Source organism: Gadus macrocephalus, chromosome 6 (genome assembly GCF_031168955.1).
Source record: "Gadus macrocephalus chromosome 6, ASM3116895v1".
Lineage (NCBI taxonomy): Eukaryota > Metazoa > Chordata > Actinopteri > Gadiformes > Gadidae > Gadus > Gadus macrocephalus.
Window position 1 is genome coordinate 21,517,405 of NC_082387.1, and position 24,772 is coordinate 21,542,176.

General features: G+C 43.2%; 1 protein-coding gene across 1 annotated transcript; it reads right to left on the reverse strand.

Annotated features, from left to right (window-relative positions):
• Window positions 1-753: 753 nt before the first annotated feature.
• Window positions 754-24,717, reverse strand: slc15a4 (solute carrier family 15 member 4). Its single transcript, XM_060054978.1, has 9 exons — window positions 24,517-24,717; window positions 23,687-24,303; window positions 22,006-22,301; window positions 21,119-21,260; window positions 20,421-20,501; window positions 17,805-17,985; window positions 13,711-13,869; window positions 9,544-9,702; window positions 754-2,056 (listed from the first exon to the last, which is right to left on the reverse strand). Exons 2-9 carry the CDS (start codon window positions 24,260-24,262, stop codon window positions 1,905-1,907), a joined length of 1,746 nt encoding a protein of 581 aa, XP_059910961.1. The 5' UTR covers window positions 24,263-24,303; window positions 24,517-24,717; the 3' UTR covers window positions 754-1,904.
• Between the last annotated feature and the right edge of the window lie 55 nt (window positions 24,718-24,772).

A 24,772-nucleotide genomic window follows, 5' to 3' on the forward strand; every position in this document is an offset into this window, starting at 1 on the left:
GGGGACTCAAGCCGACAGGGGGCTGCCTCTCGTCCACGTCGCCCATCCGTTAAGGCGAAACCTTCCCTGACCACGAGGAGGCCTGAGTTGTATAATGAAGGAGCTGTCACAGCCATACAAGGATTAACAGCTTGATTAGCGATATCGGCGTGTGTAAACGCTGATCGTTAATATTTAATGATGACGAATGCGTCTGCCTCAGGCCAGGGTTTTTTGTTTTAATATACGCGCATTAGCCTTATCTTAATTAACATGTAATGATACGTCCTAATCTGGCAGCAACACGAAGAACATTGTCTGAAGCATCTGCCGTTCCTGGAGTACAAAAGTAATAGTAAATTATCCAATTAACGCCTCTCTCCCTGGGCACCGTTCAACTACCAGGTGCCTTTTTATTTTTGCCCAGTTTTAAGACAATATGTCTACTGCGCATGAGGTGGGTCTCGTTGACCTTAAGTGGTAGAGCAAGACGCATCAACGCTGACAGGTTCTATGCAATATATATATATATATATATATATATATACACACATTATTAATGAATCCATTGCCAGCCAACAAGTCTTTGTGGAAAACAGATGTTATTCATGCATGTTTGATGCCCTGACTGACACGCTACATTCGTTTTACTAATCCTCAGAGATAACTGTATTTGCTAGGCTCGAAATATTAATGAAATGATGTCCATGCTTGTCAAGAAGACATGATTATAGTTCATATGAATGTTGTGTCTCATTTAAAAAATGGCAACAGTTTAGAATTCACACATTTAATGTCAAGGAGAATTTTCTGAACAAATTCCAGTGCTCTTATTTCATTAAAGTTCAGAACTTCGACATCAATTATTTCTCTCATAGGCAAAATAAAGTCAAATAAATGTTGGAAAGTTTTTCAAAACCCCAAATGCAAAGACACACAGAAAGTAAATGACTTGAAGAACCCATGTAACTGACATTGACATAAGGAGTGATCTTTCTGGTACAAATGTAATCCAAGAATTATTTATTTTGTGCTCTATTTCCTGGTGGTTTAACAGTATAATCAACCAATTGCTATTAGAAAGCTGGTTCTTTTTAAGAGACAAAATACAAAAATGAAGTCAGATGTTTTAATTATCTAAAATGTAAGCAATAATGAACAAGGCAAATGCAGCTGCTTCGTTTATCTTTTACAATGAGTAGGCAAATCTATCCAAGTAATTTGCTGCAATTTGAAATCGAATCACATTTATAACACATTTGTGTGACTAAAAAGCCATCTTGATGGAAAAAAAGCACATTCACAGTTATAAACACACATAAATATTGTTCACATGAAGCTCTCTTGTAAACCTCCTTCTAAATGACAACCCATCTATAAACACAAAACTGATAATACTAATTCAATGTGCCTGTCCAGAAATAAAAAAGGCAAACCAGAGACAGGTGAATCCTACGGTACAAAAGTGGTTATTGCCTTTTCCACAAAGCCTTCGGAACAACAGTACAGCAAGAAGTAAGGCACCATCAACTTGAGACAAAAACATCTGGATACTTCATCATGAATAACACTTTAAGCATGATCGCAATTCCTGAACTCAAGTGCAAATTCATCAAAGGGGACATAAAACGTAAAACAACACACAATTGGAGAAGTACCTCAGTAATCGATTGGAGCGTACCCTGCGATCAGCATTAACCCCTTAACCCCGGTCAGCGATGCTAAGCTGAGATCTGTATAAAGTAAGGCCAAGTCCCAAGTCAAAAACATGTTAAACAACAACACAAATAAAACACTGCACAAAAAAAAGCAACCGTACCAAACAGGGAAGCAAGAAGACCTGGAGAGGGTGATCATGGGGGAGGAGGGGGGTCCTTCTCAGGCTTATTGTGGACAAGGCACAGTGGTGCATGGGTGGACGCTGGTCAGGAAGTGGACCGACTCCGCCTGTAACTTCCTGTCCGGCCCTTTTGCTTGTCGTATTTGACCGAGACGATGAGGAAGACGAGGAGGGTGAGGCCCTGGATCCCAGCCAGGAGGAAGAAGTAGTAGTGCAGCGAGCAGTGGTTGATGTTACCTAGAGAGAGGAGCAGAGAGTTCATCAGGGGAGACGTTTTGGGACAATAATAATCAGGGAGAGTTCAGCCCGTCCGCGGTAGGCTTTGATGAGGGTTATCGAAGGAAAACAAACGCATTAAACTAGGGCTGTGCAATTAATCACATTTTTATTGTGATTTCAATATGGTCAAACGATATCCAAACTAATATGATTAGTTTGGATGAGTTCAAAATATTTATTTTTTATTAAAAAAATAATAATACGGTTTTATATTTAATACAAATTGCAGCTATAATCCCATAGAACAGAAGGCTAAATATTTTTACATTAATTTCGATTTGAACATTTTCTACTTGAACATTTTTTGTATTTTTTAAGGGGACATTTCAGTGTTCCCTGTTGCAAATTATTTTTTGGAGAGAAAGGTAGAACAAATGCATAATTTTTCCGAAAAAATAATTAAATAATAAATAATAATATAAACAATCTTGATTTCAATATTGACCAAAATAATCGTGACTACGATTTTTCCCACAATCGAGCAGCCCTACATTCAACTCGCTGTCAGCGAATGCAGTTTCTTTTAATTAGACAACTAGATATGTCGGGGGGGGGGGAATGACGCCAGTGCTGTACCTCGTCATACTGATTAGTGCACCACACTAAGGTAATAGCCCTGAGCAGTACACCTGGTTAACCAGGACTATGAAGGTTGATTCCTATGGAGTCACACGGTAACAGTGGGCTAGGTGTGAGGCTGTAGCTCACTGTGATAAAGCTCTGCTAGGAATAAGAATTCAGTGAAATGTGGAATATGTAAAGATGGTTGACCTGCACATTCTGGTGCTGATAGAGACGGCGGCCGGGATGATGTGAGACTGAAGTCTGACAAATAACTGTAATATGGGCCCGCAGCTGTGACGACGGGCAGAGAGCCTTTCGTCTGTATTAAAGGACCGTTTGTTTCCTCACGGGACCCGCATCCAATAAGGAGGTGAGGACGAGGCTTCAGCTGTGATTTCCTGGGATTGAAAGATGAGGCGTGTCCAGGTGGAAGAGGGAGTGCAGGGACAGCAGACGACACAATCCAACACAAAGACAGCCGCACACAGAGCAGAGTGCTATGGCAGGAAGGAGGCCCGGGAATACTAGTGCCTTCAGAGGAAGAAGAAAAGTTCCCCAACCTGTACTTCTCCAGGTTGTGGGACGCAGCATGCTTAGCTAATGGCTGATAACACAGTGGATGTGTGCAGTAGCCTGTAGGAGGACAAATTAGCCGAGTAATTATTCCCGGCAATTTACTTACACTTCCTGAGCCACAGAATACTACACCCAATCAAACCTTGAGCTTCGCGGTATAATTTGCTATGGTAATTATCTGACAACTGATGGAGTCTATCATATTTTCATCCTCAGTTAATGATGCATAATGAGGGTTGTTCTAATTTTCATCAACAGTTTAGAGGAGTTGTTGTATTTGGATAATGGTTTCCTTTTCCAGCGTTTTTGCTGATGCCAGTTGGGTTTCTGTCTTGCTCAAGGGCATAAAAGAGTGTGGGGGTTGAGGAAGCAGTCAAATAATGTGCTCTAAATCCAAGTTTATGGATACCATTACCATTATTAACACCTCTTAGGTTTTTAATCTCTAAGAATTAGGACTTTTGAACCTCTGTGAATCACTGAAATGAAATGCACTGTGTGAAACCGATTACTTACTTCACAAGGTTCTAATACGCACTTTTGTCATGTTTACAATTGTATAGATACCGCTGTCATCCAGTTAAAGGTTCCAACTGTCTACATGTTACCTGTGTACTGGGGGTGGATTGTGGTCCAACCAGCCAGGCTGTACTGAAAGCAATTACCATCACCCTGCTAGTGTGGAAATAAGGTTTCTGGTGTCTTGTATCTCGTACATCAGTCAATACGTTTTCTGCGAGATGACCTTCACTAACCATCCTGAACTCCCTACGTCACGGTAGGGAGTTCACAGCCAATCATGATAGGATCATCGTGTTTTATTCCCTGCATCATCACAAAGGACACACATAAACCCTTGATTTTCTTATGGGAACATGGTTTGCATGTGTTACAGTTTCCCTAATTAAGTGAATCTAACCATGGCATGACATCGTCCCCTACTTCATGAGACGATCATCTGGAGTCAACTCAGAGCTCTGAGCTTCCAGAACCGTGGACAATGACTGTTGACCTATTAAAAGGTCAGGTCCACTATCCAGTGTATTTTGTGTTTTCTAAAAAAAAAAATCAGACCGGTTTAAAACCCCGCAATGGAAGCATGAAGGCCCGCACCACAGTGCGTCGTGTCCCCACTTTAAAGTGACACCGGGACCGGGGCTATATGTAGCTTGCATCCTACATCATCTTCAGCTGTGGGACCGTGAAACCCCCATGAGCAACGTGCTGCCAGGAGAAGAGAAGAGAAAGCCCCCTATTAGGTTCCTCAACGGAGAATGTCACGGCGAATAAAGTGGTGGGGAAGAAGCAGCAGGCTTAATTGGCTAAGGAGGTAATTCCGGTGCAGTTGTATCATTTCCCCAGGTACCCCCCACTCCAGGGGGGGCGCGAGGGGTAGGGAACAGAGAGCAGGTTCTGACAGGTCTGGGATGAGAGAGGCTTCAGTCTCATTACACTGCTACCTTTAGAGCAGGCCGTCCCCGTGGGTCAAGAGGAATAACACCACAGGGGGGTTGAATACATTTCTGCTCTTTTTTTTGCTTTTTGTGAGTAGATGCCGCCTGCAAGGATTGTCGGTATATTTCAAAAATTTGTCAACATGACAGACAGCTTTTACCTCAGAATCTTGTTGAAAAATACATTCATGCATTATTTATTAAAAAAGAAATTGCACAATAGTACAATTCAGTTATTCCACAGTTGAGAACATGTGACATGTGTCTTTGCCTCCCTGTTATTGTACTCAAGAAGGAATGTGCAATAATGATTGCAAAAGTAAAGGAATGTGACCCATCTTCTAACACACTACCGCAGCAAGAAGTACAGTGGAGCAGTCCTCTGTGACCCGAACCCACCCAAGGGCCATTTGACAGGTCAGGGACTGCTGTCACCAGTGCTAAAGCAGGACATCTGGGAACATGAGAACATGTGGCTGCAAGCAGATCGCTGGCCAGGAATCACGAGTGATTCATCGCCAAGATTTATCAACCTTCGTCTTTCTTTCTCCCCCCAAAAATATCCCTGAACTGTCACTTATAATGTACAAGTAGCAATAACACGCCTTAAAGCCATGGCAAAACTACTTTTTTCTCTAGCCAGAGTCTGTGAAGCTCCTTCACGCTGCACTAGATGCGTATATAAGCGTATCGTTTTCTAGACTCCGCGTCGACATACACGACTTAACACAGAGTCATCTGGTACGGATCAAACGCTCGGGATTAACCAATCAGGATTAACCAGGATCTGAAACAAAGACACCCTGCTTCTATCACGTCCTCCCCTATTTTGTGCTCAACAGAGCAGATCACAATCCCTGGTATCCCTGGGAATTACAGCTGGTGCCTCTCCCCGCTTCATATGTTGTGATGCGCACCCGGTTGTGGGTAATTAAAAACAAGGGACCATAAAGAGACGGCGACGCTGATAGGAGGCATCAAACGCAGGGGTGCTGCCGTGTCCGTGGTGGGCTCGCTGGGCTGTCTGTCTCCCACCTTTGATCTGGCATTCAAAGGACCTGAAAGCTGCCTTTCAGATGTGAATTTCTGCCACTGCTAATGAAACGGGGAGGGCAATTGAAAGTCCCGCTCCTTACATATATCATTTCCGTCTATTCTGTTGGTCAGCCTAATTGGGCAAAGGTTGCCTGTGTAAGAAACGGATAACATTTTTTAAAGAAATATAATAAATCTACAAATAAAGTACAGTATGAATAATTCATTGTAAAGCACAATGGGCTCAACAGCAGAGCGCAGCGGGGAAACAGGCCAAAGCATTTGTACCGAGTCTGTACTTGTATTAGCCATCGCATATTAACTTTCAACAGACAATAGGCCAAGGGTCCTGTCGCAATTGTTACTATCAAAGAAGGATGGCCCGCAGACAACCACAACTTGAGAATAATTCAGTAATAAGGTGTTTTGGGGGATTTCCCGGTATATTCAATAATATATTTGAATTGATTATAAAGATTTATTGAAATGCTTGGTAGGATTATTGCATTGTGTGGCAGTGCATTGAAGCCTCTTTTAAGCCGGCCACCTTGCTGCAGAACAACCGAGTCCCACTGCGCCTATTATAGTACTCTCCATGTTAATTAGACATCATCTCCTTTCCTTTAGTCCACTGCCCCAGGGGCCCATTTAGATGCTTGGCACTTATGTGGAGCCTATTAAAGCCAAAAATTACAGGACACTCGCATAATGGGAAATCCATGAATAAGACTATAATATTTTACAGGTATTTAATGGCTCTTTTAAGTTTTATAGCCATTTATCCACCAGTCAAACAACTATGTAGCTGTCACAAGCTAGTGGTTGTAGCTACATTGTAACCGTCACAGCTAGTAGCTGAATTGTAACCGTCACAGCTAGTAGCTGAATTGTAACTGTCACAGCTAGCAGCTGAATAGTAACTGTCACAGCTAGTGGTTGTAACTAAATTGTAACTAATACAGCTATAGGTTGTAGCTGAATTGTAACTGAAACAGCTAATGCTCTTAACTGAATTATAACTGTCACCTTCCAGCGGTTATATCTGAATTATAACTGTCACAGCTAGTGATTGTACCTGAATTAGAAATGTCACAGCTAATGGTTGCAACTAAATTCTAACTGATACAGCTATAGCTTGTAGCTGAATTATAACTCACCTGCTAGCGGTTATATCTGAATTATAACATCACAGCTAATGGTTGTAGCTGAATTAGGACTGCAACCGGCTAGTGTTTTGCAAGAGGATTGCCACTGTCAATGCGATGATTAGAAATATAAAAAAATGGTTACCATTAGCAAGACTCTCTAAAAAGCCATTTGAGGTTCAACGGCTTATATTTTATTATACTCAAAGGCTTGTTTCCAGACTCCATTTGAGCATGGCACGTGAATCGAAACGACGCAAGTCAATATCAACAACAGATAATCTGATGCAGGTCATCAGGGAACTCGGCAGCAGCGCCTCCCGATTGTGATTCTACGACGCATTCGATGCTATCTGCAGGCTCCAAACAAAGTCAGAATCAATGCATGAGTGAGGTGCGGGGAAGGGGTTGAAAAAGAGGTATTTGACACTCACTCATTCATCTTTTTGAATTGCACCAATGCAGTGTATGTTCAACGATAATAAAACCTCAAAGTCATCAAAGACAGCATAGCAGCTAAATAACACGGTTTCCTTTCTCTATTATAAACACAAAAGGTATATATCCACAGCAACACACTTCCATGAGGGCCGCTGGAGAGTTAAAGCAGAATTGTCCTTATCTGACATTTAAGGCCCCGGTTAAAACACTGACATTTTACCCAATATGATCCCACACTTCAAGAGCGAGATGTGTGAATGCCAACTCTCTTTGAGCACTCCCACCCCATCCTTGACATCTGATCTCTGACCTTGCGGTGCTTGAACACAACAATAGAAAAAGGGGCCATTTCCTGTCATGTGATTGAGGCCCAGGCTTTTACTCCAGCTCAAATATACCCCCCTAAAAAGGTGGATCCAAACCAAGGCGAAACGGAATACATTTTGGGAGAACAAAACCCCTTCCTGTATAAAGAATATGATAGAGACAGAGAGGCTTGACCTTCTATTCATCGGGCTTTTGAGTTTTAAAGGTAGCGCCGAGGCAGGTTACAAAGTTGTTTTTTCTGCATTTTCAACAACTCAAATAAAAACAAAATTAAAAGGTGACAGACGAAGAACTTTGAAAGTAAGCAAGTTCAAATCCCCCAAATAAAAACATTTTCACGATGAACCCATTCCCAAATGAGGATCCCTGAAAACTGTGGATGAGGAGACATGGCAGTGGAGTTAACAGCAAGAGTAATCCAGTAGCTGCGGCTCCAGGTGAGCTTCCTGAGGGTTAGCTTAAGAGAGACTCTTGAATCAGGCCCACAAGCCTGTGATTAACGTTGAATGTCTCCAAGCCGTGCCCGGCACAGTTGCTATTCGAGCAAGCTTATCCCAAATGCCTCAAACATCACACAGCAACTCGCCCCGAGCCATGGAAATAAGCAGACTTCTACTGCTGTCCCTCCTGGGGCATTATATTTATATTCAGAGTACAGACACCGAATGTGAACGACACAATACAAAACAGCAGGAAAACGTGATAATCATGCAACGTAACCTGATAACCACATTCTGATACCATGATTTTTGTCTTATTGTAGTCCGATGACGGGGGGGGGTTTCAGTGCATTCCCGAAAACCAGCCGCCATTTACCGTAATGCCTTATTTTGGGAAGCCCAGGCTGTCAGGAACAGCCTCCAGTAAAGCAATCAAATGACGCTTTAGAAATAAACGCCGCCTCAGGCCAGCCGATTGGGGGGCGAGGGAGGGATCGAGGAAGCCGTGCAGAGCGCGCCAAGTGCCAACCTCATCAAAAATACCTCCTAACCTGTCGCCGCACCGTATTAATGAGCTATTAGGGGTTTGGTGGATCAACAATTTACAGTTCTGCCTTATTTACCGCAAGCTTGCTGGGAAGTGCAGCTGGGCCGGGAGCCGCTTCTCGCCAGGGGGGCCATACATCTGCTGCCACCGCCCCTCCCTCCATCACCAGAGCAGATTTATACAAACCTTTTGTCGTTAGGCTGGCACGGCTATTTATTACTGCCAACGCTCGAAAAACAAGGGAATTGTGCAGCGTGTTGTCTTCACCCCTGTGACTAATTTACAAACTACTTAAGTGGGTTTTAAATCAGAGCGAGCCATGCGAGTACTCGTGACACTGAGCCCCGAGAAAATAAATAAATCTTTTGCTTTTAATCCATCGCAGGACTTCTATATGGTCGAGATGGAACAGCGCACTCTGGACAGCCAATGTTTCTCAATCAATAGCGCCAAACTATTAACCAATGTGCCAGGGAGATGGACAGACTGATTTTCAGGTGCTGGTACAGCTTATGACACACGGCAGCATGTTCTCCTTGGCAAATATTGTAGTGTGAAAGATGAATGGGCCCGTGGGTTGAAGGCAGAGATCCAGGATGTATTTCAACACCGGCACCGAGACATTTTTTTAGTCTGATATCTTTGGAGTGAGGTCTTGACGGATCTTATACTAATTATTCCTAATCACTCCGTTGCGATATGCGAAACCAGGAGATACTTTCTACCACGGCAGAAGCCCTTGTTGTCAAGAATATCTCCAGAACATAATCAGTGAGTTGATTCATATGTAAAGCTGTATGACTGGATTTGATTGTGCTGTGACATTTACCTTTCAACACGTTCAAGTCGATATGTATAACCGACTCCTCAAATGTGCCGAGTGGCTTAAGCTCGGGCTGTGGGGTTTCTCACTCACCAAAGTCGTTGTGTGATGACATCCAGCCAATGGCGTTGAGGGAGACAATGGCCAGCAGGCCAGAGCCCACGAAGGAGCCGATCCCAGAGAAGAAGAAGAAGAGACCCATGATGGCACTCTGCATGGACCTAGGGGCTGCTGAGTAGGCAAACTCCAGACCTGCCGTTAAGAGCAGAAGGTAAAACACAACCTGGCTGAATTATTGCATTAAAAACACCGTTCTTAGCTGCAATTAACACCGTCAGCACGTTGTGGATGCTGTGTTTGAGTAAAATGCTTTTTAAGGACTATCCCATTTGCACACCGGTAAATTTGTAATGTAGTAATGCAACTACAGATTGGATCCATGTGCGTCACTCCCTGAAGAAATACAATCAGCCCGTTATGAATGCACCCTTGTAAAAGAGAGTTGTAGTGTGGAACCATTCCCCCTGCTGTCGATAAACCATGAGGGTCTGCTCTAATGCAACCACAGCTCTTTGGGGAGCGGGGGGCACTGACCAACGTAAACAACATGCATACTTCACCGCACCACTCCACTTCCACTGCAGGGGTCTGGCAAGCCAGGACACTGGGGACCCGAGTTATCTACATGGCCCTGCTATAGACTACATGACACCAAAACAGCATTTTTCAATTAGACTTAGATATTTATTTATTTTTTTAATGGCGAAGTAACCGTTCGGGCGCTCATGTTAGGAGAAGCGTGGCTTAATTTTTTATAAAACGTATGGCAAAAATCGAATTGTGCTCCTTCTCGCCCAGAGATCCATCTGGCAACAGGCTGACACTGATAATGTAGCGGCTACAACGTGTTTTTCAACTGGGAGCCCTTAGCCATATCTGCTGGCAGAGATTAGGCTAGGCCAGGGAGCCGTAATTAAATAACTTTTCCTTTTAAGAACTTCCTCGGAGGGGAACAGAGCACAAAATTAATGGGATTCACAGCTTCCTCCGAGATACCTGCAACAGCCGCGATGGAATGGAGGGGAAAAACATTGAAGAAAATAAAAGGAACTGTAAATGTGGCGAAACATAGAGTGACCTTTCCAGAAGTCGGAGGCAAGATACATTTATTTATAGAAATGTTTAACCTTTCAATAATAACAAACAACTGGTCAATAGTTTAGCCTATAAAACGCATACCAACAAACAGCCCGGCCATCGCAGGGCAAATGTACAGAGGACTGGGAAAATGAGAAAAATTATTAATAATAAACCTCACTGTTTTGTGATCCCTGGAGTATTATAATGTTGTCTCAAGCTCTATCACACTGAACAGACTTATATTCATCGACATTGGGGGAAATAACAAGCATTTCTTCTTTTTTTCTGTCCAAAATTAGTGGGATATTAAATGTTTTTAGTTTCTTTATCCGGTGGGCTTTATCTCTAGGGCAACTTTTCCTTCCATGAACATATCATTGGGTTTAACATTCTCCAAAGAACAATTCATAATTAAATATCCCTGGGGGAATGTTTTAACCATGGTGTTCATGCTGCCGGCTCCCCAAATCTATTGTCCAGGCAGAATTATGCAGAATTAGGGGGCGGCTGAGGAGAGAATCATGTTCCTACAAGGCTTAGGACGGCAGAAAGGAGCAATAGCAGACACTTTGGGCTCGGGCAGGATTTATTTAAACCGAAGAAGACGACGAAGGGCCGCCAACGTTCCCGTTTACAAGACATGTCTGACAATTCACTCAGCCCGTTCCCCCCGAGGTAAGCCCCTTGTGTGAGGGTACGGCACCGAGAAAGGAATGAGTATTCTGATGTTCCCCACGGCTTTGCCATGTCTGAATCTCTCTTTCATGCAGACCACATGTTGGCCCTGTGAACCTCTTATTCCATATAACTAACAAACTATTGAACGATCATTACAAAGAACAGCATCATCATAACGATTTAAAATGTTTTGCCTTTATACATGTATGTATGTATGTAAGTATGTATGTATGTATGTATGCATGTATGTAAGTATACTATGTATGTATGTATGTATGTATGTATGTATGTATGTATGTATGTATGTCAACTATAGCACCCATTGCAATCCTGACCATGCCTGGAAGTAGAATAACAGCTACTAACAAATAAACCAAGGTGACAACGGCATAACGTTGTGTAACTAGCAGGATAAGTCAACCCGTTTGCACACCCGTAATAGGCCCACGAGCGATGCATGACTTCAGAGGCAACACCAGATAAATGGGATAATCACCAGTTAGCTTGCCTATTGATTCTCGCAATGTGATCGGCACGTCTAGTCTCTGCGATCACAGGAGGCACACTGCCGCCGCCGCGGCGAATCACAACAACAACAAGGTCTCTGTTGCCCGTCGATGTGGCTATTGGGACAACGTCAGACTCAGAGATACACATCGCACAGAAACACATAATCTGCTCTTTCATGAACAAGAAGAAAAGGGAAGCTGATGAAGGTTTGTTTTTTTGATGTCTGGTTTTGTCACCGCGCTTCGTACATGACACGAAGCGGGCATGGAAACACGTGACATAACATCCCACTATGTTATGCAATGTATGGATCCAACAAGCCCCTCTGAAGTTGGTTAAAAGGAGCATTCCCTGGCATTATAGAGTGCTGATGATGAGATAGTGTTTTGGCAGCTGAGCATTGGTGTAACGTGAGGCTCCTCCTTGTCCTTGCATCAATACAGTAGATGAGGTTTTCTTCCTTCTACAGGTTAACTGAGTAAACGGAGGGGGTTTGACCTCGTCACCTGTATCGTTGCCAGTTCCCTTTGAAATTACGATTTGTTTAAAGTTTTAGCAAATGAGGGGGTACTTTATTTAAATTGATGTCATTGACAAAGTCAGTGGGAGTGTGTTTCATAAGGGTGGCCTGCTTTCTACTTAAAGAAAAGGCTGTCACACACTATCTTTTACCCAAACGTACATCAAAACGCGTCTTGTTGCTTTTGTCTGCAGAATTCATTAATGGGAGTATTACTATAATTAATAGTGAATCGGGATATGTTATTCAAAGCAAAAGTTGAGCAAGTCAACCAACCGCTACGTTCCAACCTCACAGACCTATCTTCACAGCAGCTAACATGACCCAAACAGTATACGTTTGGGTCATGGCCATTTGCCATTAAAGATTATTATGATGTATAAAGCTAATTAATAAAATGTGCAGAAAAGTTATGTATGCTGTATACGTGCAGCCTTTCTACACATTTACGTGGACAGCAGTTCAACCATTGCCCATAAACTACTTTGCTAACAAATTTTGGTCATTACCTCTGTAATGGCTGAATTACTTTTGGTTAAAAAGAAGGAAATTCTGATTGAAAATGTAAGCAAAGCATTTCAAATGGTTTCGAGCTGGTACATGGTTGCTAGAGACCTTCTTCGTTTTCAAAATAAAATCCCATTAAAACAATGTACAGGGACAGAGCGTTGCTTTAGTCTGCAGAACCCATCACTCTGAGTCCGGCAGGTCTTCAACTCTTCACGCAACATGAAGTTCAGGCACTTTGCATGCACAGCGTTTTGTTTGATTCTTCACTGCCACCTAACCAAGTTGTTTTAGGATAAGGTATGATGGTCGAATTAATCGCAAGGATGGATTCTGCTGACAACAGCAAGACCTCAGCTCTATGACAGATTTTAATATATTTTTGGACCACAATAAAAGTATATGGCACCAAAGTTAAGTAATAATAGAGGTTTTGTGCGAGCGTCAGAAGAAACATCGGGAAGTTTTCATTGGTTTACTCGAGATTTTGGCAATAAGAAACCCTCAGATCTCTAGCAAGACTGTCCTTTTAGATGTTCTGAATGTAATAATCACGCAATGAAATTACGATGTCTCTTTGTTGAAGCAAAGAGCCAAGGAGAAGGAAACACGAGTACAACAAGGTAGTAAAAGGCTTTTTGCCTTTGGGTAAAGTTTTTACAGGACTGCAGTTAAAAATACCACCCACCAATCAAGAAATTTAAACAATGAGTTTGAGGTAGAGGGCATCACACAAAATTAGAAACACACATCGAAATTGATAAGGGACTGATTTTAACATGCATCCTGTTTCACATCTGACTATGGCTGTAAGAAGGCTGTGAGAGCTGCACTGCAGCAGTTCAGCCCAGCTGGGAACTACAATGTTCCTTTAAATATAAACACAAGGGGTCAACACACCGTACCTGCAATGCTGGCAAATATTTCGCTGATTCCAATCAGCACATATTGAGGCACCTGCCACCAGATGGGTAAATCTGCAGCGTAGTAGATCACCCCGCCAAGCTCCTGGTCAATGGTGCCGTTCGTCTTCACAATCTCCAGCCGCTTGGTCTCCAGTAAACCTGGGTGAGCAGGGAGAGAGAACAAGGTACACCGTATCACACCGAGCTGAAGGTTAGCAAACAGGCAAAGTAAAGCACAGTGCAAAGGAGCACAGACGGAATCGACTGAAGGATGAAAAGCAAAGCAAATAGAGATCTACCGACGGGTGACGGCTACAAAGCAAAGTATGATAATTATATAGGATACACGGTATGAGCTGGTGTAAGACATTGCGAGGGAGCTCTTGTGAAACTACTTAGTGCCCTTAAGTCCATGACACAGACAAATGGCAGACATAGCCAGAGCGAGCACCTCCACTGACATTCCATTAGGAACTTGGCGTCATGGGTGGCCCACAACTTAATTAAGATCATATCTGCGCACCAGCACAATATGACAGCTAGTAATGGAACGGTTCCGACAGCCCCACAATGAGCAGCGAGCAGTCGTCATCAGCGGCCTCCGCTTCCTAAAAGCTATATTGGATAACCATCATCATGTGACCAACAGCTATTCCCAGATAACTTCCAGAGACAGCCTCCTATCATAACCGCACTTAATGCGCCATCGGAGAGGGGCTTCCAGCCTTGTAATCCAGCTATCCTATAACACCAGCTGTCCATCCTGGATTGGACGGCCCATGGGCTGCCCAGAGCAAAGCTGGCACTTGCCATCAACATGCCCCCGCACTCTCGCTAGCATCCCACATCCGCTGCCTGGTGCAGTGATCCTCGGGTGCTTTGCCTTCACAGAAAAAAAAGGAACCACTTTTGGAAAAAAAACAAATAGGGCTAACCAAATTTAAGCAGATTAGCATATATATATTATTATATATGCACACTTAAAAGTTCACTGATCGAACAAGATAAAGACTTGGGTTGAAATGTCATTGAGTCATTGCCCTTGCTGCCTTGTGAAGCAGGAGTCCCGTTGTCCTTGTTCCAAGTGTGGCAGGATGTATGCTGATGGCGTGTACCTAGTCCATGTAACTCTGTCCCAAAAGGGCCACAGAAAATTAGTAATTGACGACAAGGATTTAAATCCAGAAGACGATTAGTGTGGCCGAAGACACGCGGCCAATAGCCGATGGACGTCTCATAAAATGTAGCTTTGAGCTTTTGAACGTTCGGAAATCTATCAGAGATTAAGAACAAATATAGCCCTGGTGTATGAATGCCTGCTCTAAGGGTTGAGTGGGGGAAAAGCACATCTAGTAAGGACCAGCGCGTTGGTATTTGAAGACAAAAGGTCTTATCTTGCGAGATGTACGCCAAAGTAGTCCGACTTGAAAGTTACAAAGGCCACGTCTCAGATATATGGTTTAAAACAATTTGATGCTATTTTAGTATAGGTCATCTGGAGACAGCAACGTAGTTGCAAAACAAACTTGTTCTCAGAAAAACAACCTGTTTTCCTGCAATTCAGTCTACTTAGATCATTTCAAAGAAAATAATGAAATCTCTCCAATTAATGCGAGGCAAATCCATAAGAAATGCGTTATAAACTCTTCAAATATTATCCTGATATGGAATTATTTAATTTATTTTACTTCCTGGCCATGGGTTTATTTAGTCCTTCCTTTAAAACTACATTATCTTAGTGAAAGATAAGGCAGTGTCAAATGCATTGCTGTTATGTTGACCAAAGTCTTCTCAGTGCCTGTGAACACCAGAACTGTCACAAACCCCTTTGCCCCATGCAATAATGAGACACAAAAATGGCTTTTTGCAATATTCCGAATTTTCTTTCACCTGCGTCCAAGTGGAAAAGCAGGGTGTTCTTTAGCTGTGCCAAATGGGAAAGTAAAGAACTGAAAAGCTTTTGCATGCCTGAAATAAAAATCTATTCCCCCTTTTTACTCATTTTAGTTTGGGTAGTACCTGGGCAGACAGCCTTCTGTGAACGTATAATGGAGGCTCATTCAATGTTTTTTGATGAAACTTTTCACAACGGTTCAGGGTTCTGAAATGCAGACATGAGGCTTCTGATCATTTTAAACTGGACAAAACACAGAATAAATTTTCTAAATGGCCACGCCCCAGCACCTGTTTAGTTTGGATGAACAACCGCTCTCTTTTAAACCATACACACCAACTACATTTACATAGCATTGTGTTGTAATAACACAGCTGTAGCCCGCGTGTGTGTGTGTGTGTGTGTGTGTGTGTGTGTGTGTGTGTGTGTGTGTGTGTGTGTGTGTGTGTGTGTGTGTGTGTGTGTGTGTGTGTGTGTGTGTGTGTGTGTGTGTGTGTGTCTCAGAGGCATTCATTAAACCCTGATGATGTCTAGCACAGGTTACCAATGGAGCTTCTAGGTCTAAGTCTCTATGTTCAGACTGTACCGGCAGCACCAGAGGGAAATAAGACACTGCATTGAATTACAGGAACAAGGCACATTTGGCCTGACTGAAATCCATGCTACACTAAGCTACCAATGCTAAGCCAAATTATCATGGACAAACTATTTAATTATTAAGCAGATGCTGATATACAAAGTCAATTCAGACAAAGGTCATTTAGGAACAGGCATAAGCCATCTTGCTCAAGGACGCCTACAGGTAGGTTGTAGATATATATTGGTGTTCGGTGCCCGGTCATTTTCCACTACAAGTCGTTTAGTTGTACATACGCCACAATCAGGAGTTCCTTTTGTAATATCCTGTTGTTGACCAAAGTATTATTCTGCATTGGAGCGGGGAGATTGTGAAAAATTATTGCGACCAGCCATACCACTCAAGCCTTTATCACCAGATAATTACACCACAGTGGCTCTGTTGCTGAACCGCCATGGGAGCATTTGCATATTCTGAACATAATCTGCATATTAAAGTTAGTTCATTAAAATAAATGCTATATTAAGCTGTAACAACTGTGTCAATATGACATTATTTTCATATTAAAAAAACAACGCGCAAAACAATGCCTTTTAGTTGCGTCCGTGGGTCCGTTGTAAATGTGGTTGAACTTCACTTACACCGCTCACAATCACCCGGAACGCGTGGACATGTGGTGCGACGTGTCCGAAAACACTAATCAGCACACCGTAGTCGACTAAGGAACAAAGTGTCCTCGCTCTAGCAGGGGCGCGTCAGGAGGCCGCGAGCATGGCCGGGGAGGGGGGGGTATGGGGGGGGGGGGGGGGGGGGGGGGGTGGGTACTGGCGGAGGAAAATATAATGTGCATCAGTTCTGAAAAGTGTTACTGATTTGCTTTTTCCCCCCGCCTCAAGGCTTGTCTCCCTTCAAAATGCTTTAGCCTGAATATATCAATGCAGCAGCACCCACTGAACGGGTAATCCACGGGCTGGAACCGAATTGGACAGGGCACTGCTGTCGGAATGTGGGCGCAGTCAAACAGAACCAAAGTGGAGGAAGCCACGGTTCCCCGTGCGCTCCGTATGGGCGCAGCAAGGGAAGGATATAGGGAAAAAAAAGATTAAATAAAACACCTTTGGGTGTTGTTGTTTTTTTTTGTGTCTGTACGATAAGAGCTCAGCCCAGAGCGGTGTGTTTCTGATTCAGTTACTATCAGTGCATCTCTGAGCAGACGACGTGCCGACTTCTGAAGGACTCAACTATGCTCGCTCTGCGTCTCCCCGTGTCCCCCGCTCTCTCTTTCTATCCCTCTCGCCGTATGTCTCTCTCTGTTTCTGTCTCTGTCTCTCACTCTCTGGGTCTCTCCGGGTCTCCCATCGCACACCTGCAGCATCAGAATGAAATCTCATCCCGAGACACAGAAAAGTTACAAACACCGCCGCTGTAAACCCTGCACCCTGCCGTTCCTCCTCGCCTGCTCACCTGGTCTGAAGGGCACTAGAACAAGAAAACAATGGACGTGTCGCTGTGTTTGTCCACCGCCGACGCACACCAGCCATCATAGTTCTTTAAAATGGTGTGTAAAATGTTTATTATTTGTATTGATAGTTGGCCTGAAAGGGACAGGGAGGGGCCACTCACCCGCCGCGACCGCCGAACACATGACAAAGAACATCCCCACGGCGATCCTCTTGAGGGGGGAGGGCAGCAGGCCCCGGCGCTTCAGGATGGGGTCCACCACTTTGTCCTTAAGGGGGATCAGCAGGAGGATGAGCACTGCATCAAACATCGTCAGCCAGGCCGTGGGGAAGCGGAAGGAGAACTGCACAGGGAATACGGAGTGAGAACACAAGCAGGGGGAAAATGTAGCGCATAAAACACGATTTAATTCAGAGTGTTCAAGTTCCCCCGACCAGTGTGTGTGTGTGTGTGTGTGTGTGTGTGTGCTTGAGTGTCATTCAAAGAGGTTTTGCTTATATCTGGCGCCTCCAGGTGGTCAAAAACAGTGAAATCATTTTCACAAATGTCACAATAATATAAATTTTCACTAGCAAAATTGCACCTTATATTGTCCTTGTAGTATTCTATTTATAAATAGTTAACTTAATGGATTAAAAACATACTGTATTTGAATTAAAACCACAATTTCAATGGTATGCTATTGAATTAACATATTCATAAAAAGTTTTGTGTACATTTTTGCAATTTCCATAATTGTTGTCAAAAAGATATTTGGCCCAAGTTATACTAACTAATAGGCTATGAAGGTTTATACCATTAATTGATTAATTAATGAATTAATTAATTTATATATATATATATATATAAATTAATTAATATATCTATAGATACATATTTAGATACATACATACATACATACATAAAAAGATTTGGTCCAAGTTATACTGACTAATAGGCTATGAAGGTTTATACCATATAGCCTATTAGTTCCACACATCCATCCTTTTTCCATCCAAATCTATGTATCTATCTCTATATCTTTATCTAGCTATATATATATATATATATATATATATATATATATATGATGTGTTTGTACAGTGTGTACATGTGTGAATGATTTACCCAGAGTAGTGTTCTGCTATTCAGATTGCATTATTGAGGGCTTTTGTTTCCTATTTGCTCAGTGTTACAACTGTCAGTTGACACATCTAATCACGCTTCCCTTTTACCCAGTGGTTAGAGAAAGACCCAGTTCCCCCTGTCAGAATAGATAAACAGAAATACGGAAAGCAAACATACAAAACCGCCATTTTGACTCCCTGATGACTGCCCCCCCCACAAACACACACACTAATAGTAAACAACATGTACAGCAAGTTGTTAATAGATTTGATGCAATATAACAAAACGATTCCATGTCTTGGTGTATGTAAACTAAGAGAGGATATTGTATCAGTTGTTTAAATCAACTCCCAGCCAAAGTTTCGTATTTTTTTTAATTGACTATATGCACTTTATTGGTACATTGTCCTTGGGCAAGATGGCTGATGGCCTACCTGCACCTTCATAACATGTATCTGAATTGACTTTCGATAAAAGCCTCATTGGTATTGGTATCTTAGCGCAACACTGGTTTCGGTCAGGCTAAACGTACCCTGTTCCTGTAACTAAAGGCAGTTTCTTACTTTCCTAACGGTACAGTCTGAACATAGAGACTATGACCTAGAAGCTTCATTGGTACCCTGTGTGCGCACACACATCACACATCACACACACACACAGACACACGCACACACACACACAGTGGTTTACAGTGTGTTTCACTTCACTATTCAGTGAGGGCTACAGACTTCCTCCAACGCCTCTGATGTGCCTTTTTAAAATAGCAGCAGAGGCCTGCAATACCTGCTAAAACCCATCCTTGATTTAGGAGCAGTTGTACTGACTGACTATATCGGTCATTCAAAGAGCTGTAAAGTCTCCAGAGAGCTGTGAATTCTCTGAACTGGCGATGTGTGGGTGTTAAATATGCAGGTGCACCTGTGTCGCCAGACAGGGGCAGTCAGGCCTGGGAAAACACAGCGGATGGAGGGAAATGTCTGCCATGCTGCTAATCTGCCAGGCATTAGTCTGTGGAGGGTAGTTCCTATTTAATCCCCTTGGTCAGTGAGGCCTCCAGCTGTTGACTACCACTGGCTCTAAGTGACCTACTGACTCGTTATCGGCAGGCACGCGTAAACTTGGTCAGAGCACATAGAGGGACGGAGATGGATGGATAGAGTTGACATCCTGAATTTTCATTCAAGATGCTGAAGATCTGATAACATCCGATCGGATTTTGTTACTTCAAGCAATATACAAATGAGTGCATAGAAAATAAGAGACATAAGTTTCGATAGCATCTTATGAAATGCCTCAAAGTAAATGTACTCTATGAAAAACAAAGAAAGGGGCAAAGCAACTTACAATGAGTAAATTTTTCAGAAGAAAGAGAAACAATATATCGCTGTCTGTGCAGTAAGGTGTCAAGCACTAACAATTGTTAGGTTATCACATTCCCTGTATTAAACAAAGCTATAGTAGCTAGAATAAGACAATGCTAAGTACTATTTTTAGATGCAAGGACCTACAACATACAATAATGTTAAGACAATTGAAGCCTTGACCTCTAATCCATCTTGAACTGGCTCCAGAACACATTTGTGTTCTACACAGTAGCTTGCGATTGTATGACCTGAAGCTGCGTTTTAAAGCAAGGTGTGATGGGGGTGGAGCAGCTGCCCCTACGGTTACCTGCAGGGAGTCAGAAGTGCTGTTGGAGTCGTAACCGGGGATCCTCAAATGCAGGCTCTGCAGGATGTATGTAGTCTGCATCTGCAGCACAATGAGGAGATTACTGTAGCAGCATGGAGCCAACACTCCCCTCGCCTTGTTAATCAGCCCAATGTCTGAGGCAACAATAGTCACAGCGTTTCAAATTGATACCCAGACATGATGAACATGCAAATGCACACACACACACAGACACACATATAGTTATACAACTGCACACACACAAAGACACACGCACACAAATAATTATACAACCGCACACTCACACACACACACACCTTCATACAAAACACACACACAAATAGTTATACAACCGCATTCACAAACACACACACACAGACACACACACAAATAGTTAAACAACCGCACACTCACAAACACACACACGCATGCACACAAATGCAAACAAACAAAAACACATGCATGTAGAACTTCAGAATACAAACTATCTGCTATTTGGAATGCCAACAAAACGGTCAATGGCCGCACTACAAGTGAACTGCCAACACTAACAAAACAACAACAAAAAATTAATTTCTGAAGTGTTGGTCTTAATTTGCAATCACGTCCATTGCATGCCAAATGGCATATCACGATGCAAAATATATCCAACACAACAATCATAACAGAGGCATTTACATCAGAAGTATAAGTCTCACCTGGAAGTACACAGTCCAGTACGGAATGAGAGCAAAGAAAACAGGCAGGATCTTCAGCAGGGACTTCACCTCCTCTACCTTCTCCTCTGGGAACTTCCCCCCGTAGCTGGCTTTGGCTCCATCCAGCATAGTGGGCTTAGGGCTTCAGTCAAGAATAAAGAAAAGGAAAGAGAGTGAGTTCTAAAGCGTCAAGACGAACGGCAGCGAGGAAACCTGGTAAATACAGAATCAACATCGGCTGGGGGTTGATGGGGGGGTCTTAATCGGCCTTCTCTATGAAATGCCTTACCCCTAAATTACAGCACTTCTAGAGATACGACAGAAACTTTATTCTAAAGCCAATAATCCCTATCTCGGGAGAAAACGCCTTAATAAGGAATTCTTGAAAGGCTTTGGGATTGACCAACTTAAAATATTCAATGTCAACTTCTTTTTTTTTCTTCCTTTTTTTTCTTTTTTTACCGATTGTACTTTTGTTCAAAGACGAATAGCGGGCCCTCGGAATAACTCTTCACTACAGAGGATGATGATGAAGGCCCAGACCAGTGGGGGGAATAGAGAAGTATCCAACAGAGGGATCAAAGGAGACTTTAACATAAAGGTCCACTGTCAACACCTGAGCGGACTGTTGGATGGGACGGATCCCACAGAAGTCCACCTCAAATATTAAAAACACCGTTGCTGCACTTTTATTGTATAACGACCCTGCGTCGTGTCTCACTTCCAAATCGTTATTTTAAACGCTTGGCTCGTGAAGGGTTTCGAGTTGTATTTCCTTTCTAATCAGTGCTCGTCTTTTCTCGCACATCACTGCAATCGTTCTGTCTCCTGAACAGATAAAGGCCGTGAACCCCCCCCCACGGTCTCTCCCTTCCGCCCCTCCTCACCGTAGCAGGCTGGGCTCCTTGGGTATCCTGGAGGAGCAACAGGCGAAGCCCAGGATCTGGAACATCTCTGTGAAGGCGCTGCCGTCCGCGGGCTTGGAGATGAAGACGGTACGGCCCAGCAGGAACACCAGGAAGGAGACGCCGAGGCAGGCGGTGGGGATGATGTAGCCCAGCTTAAAGCTGACGTTCTGCTGGATGTAGGCCACGCCTCCCAGGGAGATGATGGCCCCCAGGTTGATGCACCAGTAGAACCAGTTGAAGAAGCGCCGGGTGGCCTCTGGGCCTCGGTCCTTCACCTACACACACACACACACACACACACACACAATCACAATATCAAACGACTGATTCTATACAGTAAATGTGCTGTTGCTTGTTTTCACTGCAGTTGTTTTGGTTGTGTGCAAATGATTGTTCTCAGCCGCTTGGGATAAAATGGTCTACTGAATTACCAACTGTACTATGACATTCAGGCCAACCTAACGTTGTTAAGACATCACTTGATTATACAAGCAAAACTAGGGCTAATTTGAACTCTCTTACATCACGAGACACATTTTCATCCCTATTTACATATTTGGTTTGCACATTGTATGAGAAAATGTAGTTTTAGTTGAGGATAGTACTAGTCTAACTTTAAACACTTATACCAAAAATACCTTTTAAGATATCCAGGCCTTGTAGTTTAATATTATATTATAAACCTTTACACATGAAGAAAACATATTCTTTAATGTGCCATAACGGAAATATTTTACATTCTTTAATAATTTGCCCAAATAGCCAACTGGGAAAAAAAGAAGCAAGCAAATTGTAAAGTCCAGTTTGAAGCGACGCGCTTCAAACTGGACTTTTTCTTTCCCAGTTTGAAGCAACACGCTTCAAACTGGGGAAAGGCAAGGAGATCATTTGTGATGTGCATTTAAAGGATTGGTGAGAAAATGTTCTGCAAATTCATCACTGCACTCAGGATCCAGTCCTTGGTTACTAACAAAGGCATGGCATTGTAAACGTTTCTGTTTTGTAGCTGTTATGCTTAATCTTGTTTATTCACAGGGTGTTAGTGAGCTGTAAAAATATATCCAAAATCGTATCGTCTATGAATTTATCCTGAATCAATCAATGCAAATCTGAATGTGCCTGACGCATTCGTTTTTAAACTTGTAAATTATTTGCTGATAGCTAAAGATTCAAACTCCCAGATACTGTGTTGAACTCCCATGGATAAACCTCACAATCGTGATGGTTCTTCAAAGTCATCATACCCAGGTTGAAAGGGTGAGACAAAATGACTTCCTGGTTTTGAATGTACATGTATGCATGCAGGCATGATTAACATTTCATCACATGTTGTAAGCTGAAGCATGCATCCATGTGAAAGTTTGAAGAGTGGATGTGAGGGTTTTCAGTGTGAGAATGGAGCTTTACTATCTGAAAAGCCTCAAATCAATTTACTCAAAATGACACTATTCAGCAAGGGTATGCATGTCTAACTCCCAATGTCATGGCATCCCAGTATTTTCTGACATATCTGACCAAAAATCTGTTAGACAGCATGCTCTATATTAGAGCTTGGAAAGAATGACACACTGGAACCATTCCGCACATCAGAATGCGAGTGGCCTCTGGTCTGATAAGAATTATTAGAATTATTGGAATCTCAAGACATTTCATACTTTACCTGATCCGCACCAAAAGGGGTGATGTTGGACTTGACCGTACCAACCCCTAACGCGATCAGTATGAGTCCACAGTAGACTGCGGGTCTGCAGTATGGTGTGCGAGCATTGCAGGTCACGTTGTTTGGTGGGGGGAAGCTGGTGTTTAGACATTCAGGTGCTAGTACGATAAATTGCCCCTGATCCCCGCATAGATTCTGCATTGTGTCCTCATCAGAAATAAATGGGAAAAACAACATGCCAAGGAAGTAGAAGACCAAGCTAAGAGCAATGGTACAGAATTTCCCAAGGTATGCATCTGCTAGCCAACCACCGAACGGTGAGATCAGATAGGTGATTCCCATGAACAAAAGTGGTGCCTGGCTCGCCTCGGCGCCATCCCAACGAAACGGGCTGGTGTTGAGGAACAGAACCAGATTGGATGTGATGCCATAGAATGCAATCCTCTCCAGGGACTCGGCCAATAGGATAGCTGCACACGCCAGCCGTCTCCCCTGGAACACTGATGGTGCGGGTGCGTTCACAGTCCCAGAGTTCAACAGCGGGGTCACCTCATCAGCATCCCTGTCGTCTGCCATTCCTATCGCACGTTCCTCTCTGCTTCCCTCTGAGTTCCGACCTGTATGGAAACATGGGGCAAAGTTTAGAAAAACAACGTTAAAATCGGTTGTTGCCAAAGTTCAAAGGATGTTTACAGCAGTTGTACTGGCTGAAATTGTTCAGCATGTGTACAAATTGTAACTTACCCACATAGGGAACTCCAAACTAGCTTGAGCACAATGCTCAGACTTATAAACAGCAATCATGTGATAACAGCGCGGGGATAACATACCTTTCAATCTTGTAAACACGTCTGCCGATCCCCCGTTAACCGAATAAACTTGTGTACGCCCGTGAGTTTCTTTTTGAAACCCTGGTTCAATACTCAACACTCTGACAGGAGAAAAGTATAAGCAGAATGAAAACACAAGAGTGTCAGAGTCACCGCCAACCACATGACCCGCGCCCCGCGAGCCCACCGTAACGCGCGTGCGCGCAGTCCTTGGCAGATCTACAGGGTGGTGGATCGGTGCGCATGCGGGTTCCAG

Coding starts and splice junctions, on each gene's coding strand:
- slc15a4 (XM_060054978.1), bottom strand. CDS start 24,262: ATGGCAGACGACAGGGATGCTGATGAGGTGACCCCGCTGTTGAACTCT. Junction 20,502..21,118: donor ACTGGACTGTGTACTTCCAG/GTGAGACTTATA, acceptor ATTGTGCTGCAG/ATGCAGACTACATACATCCT. Junction 17,986..20,420: donor GCACTTCTGACTCCCTGCAG/GTAACCGTAGGG, acceptor TTCCCTGTGCAG/TTCTCCTTCCGCTTCCCCAC.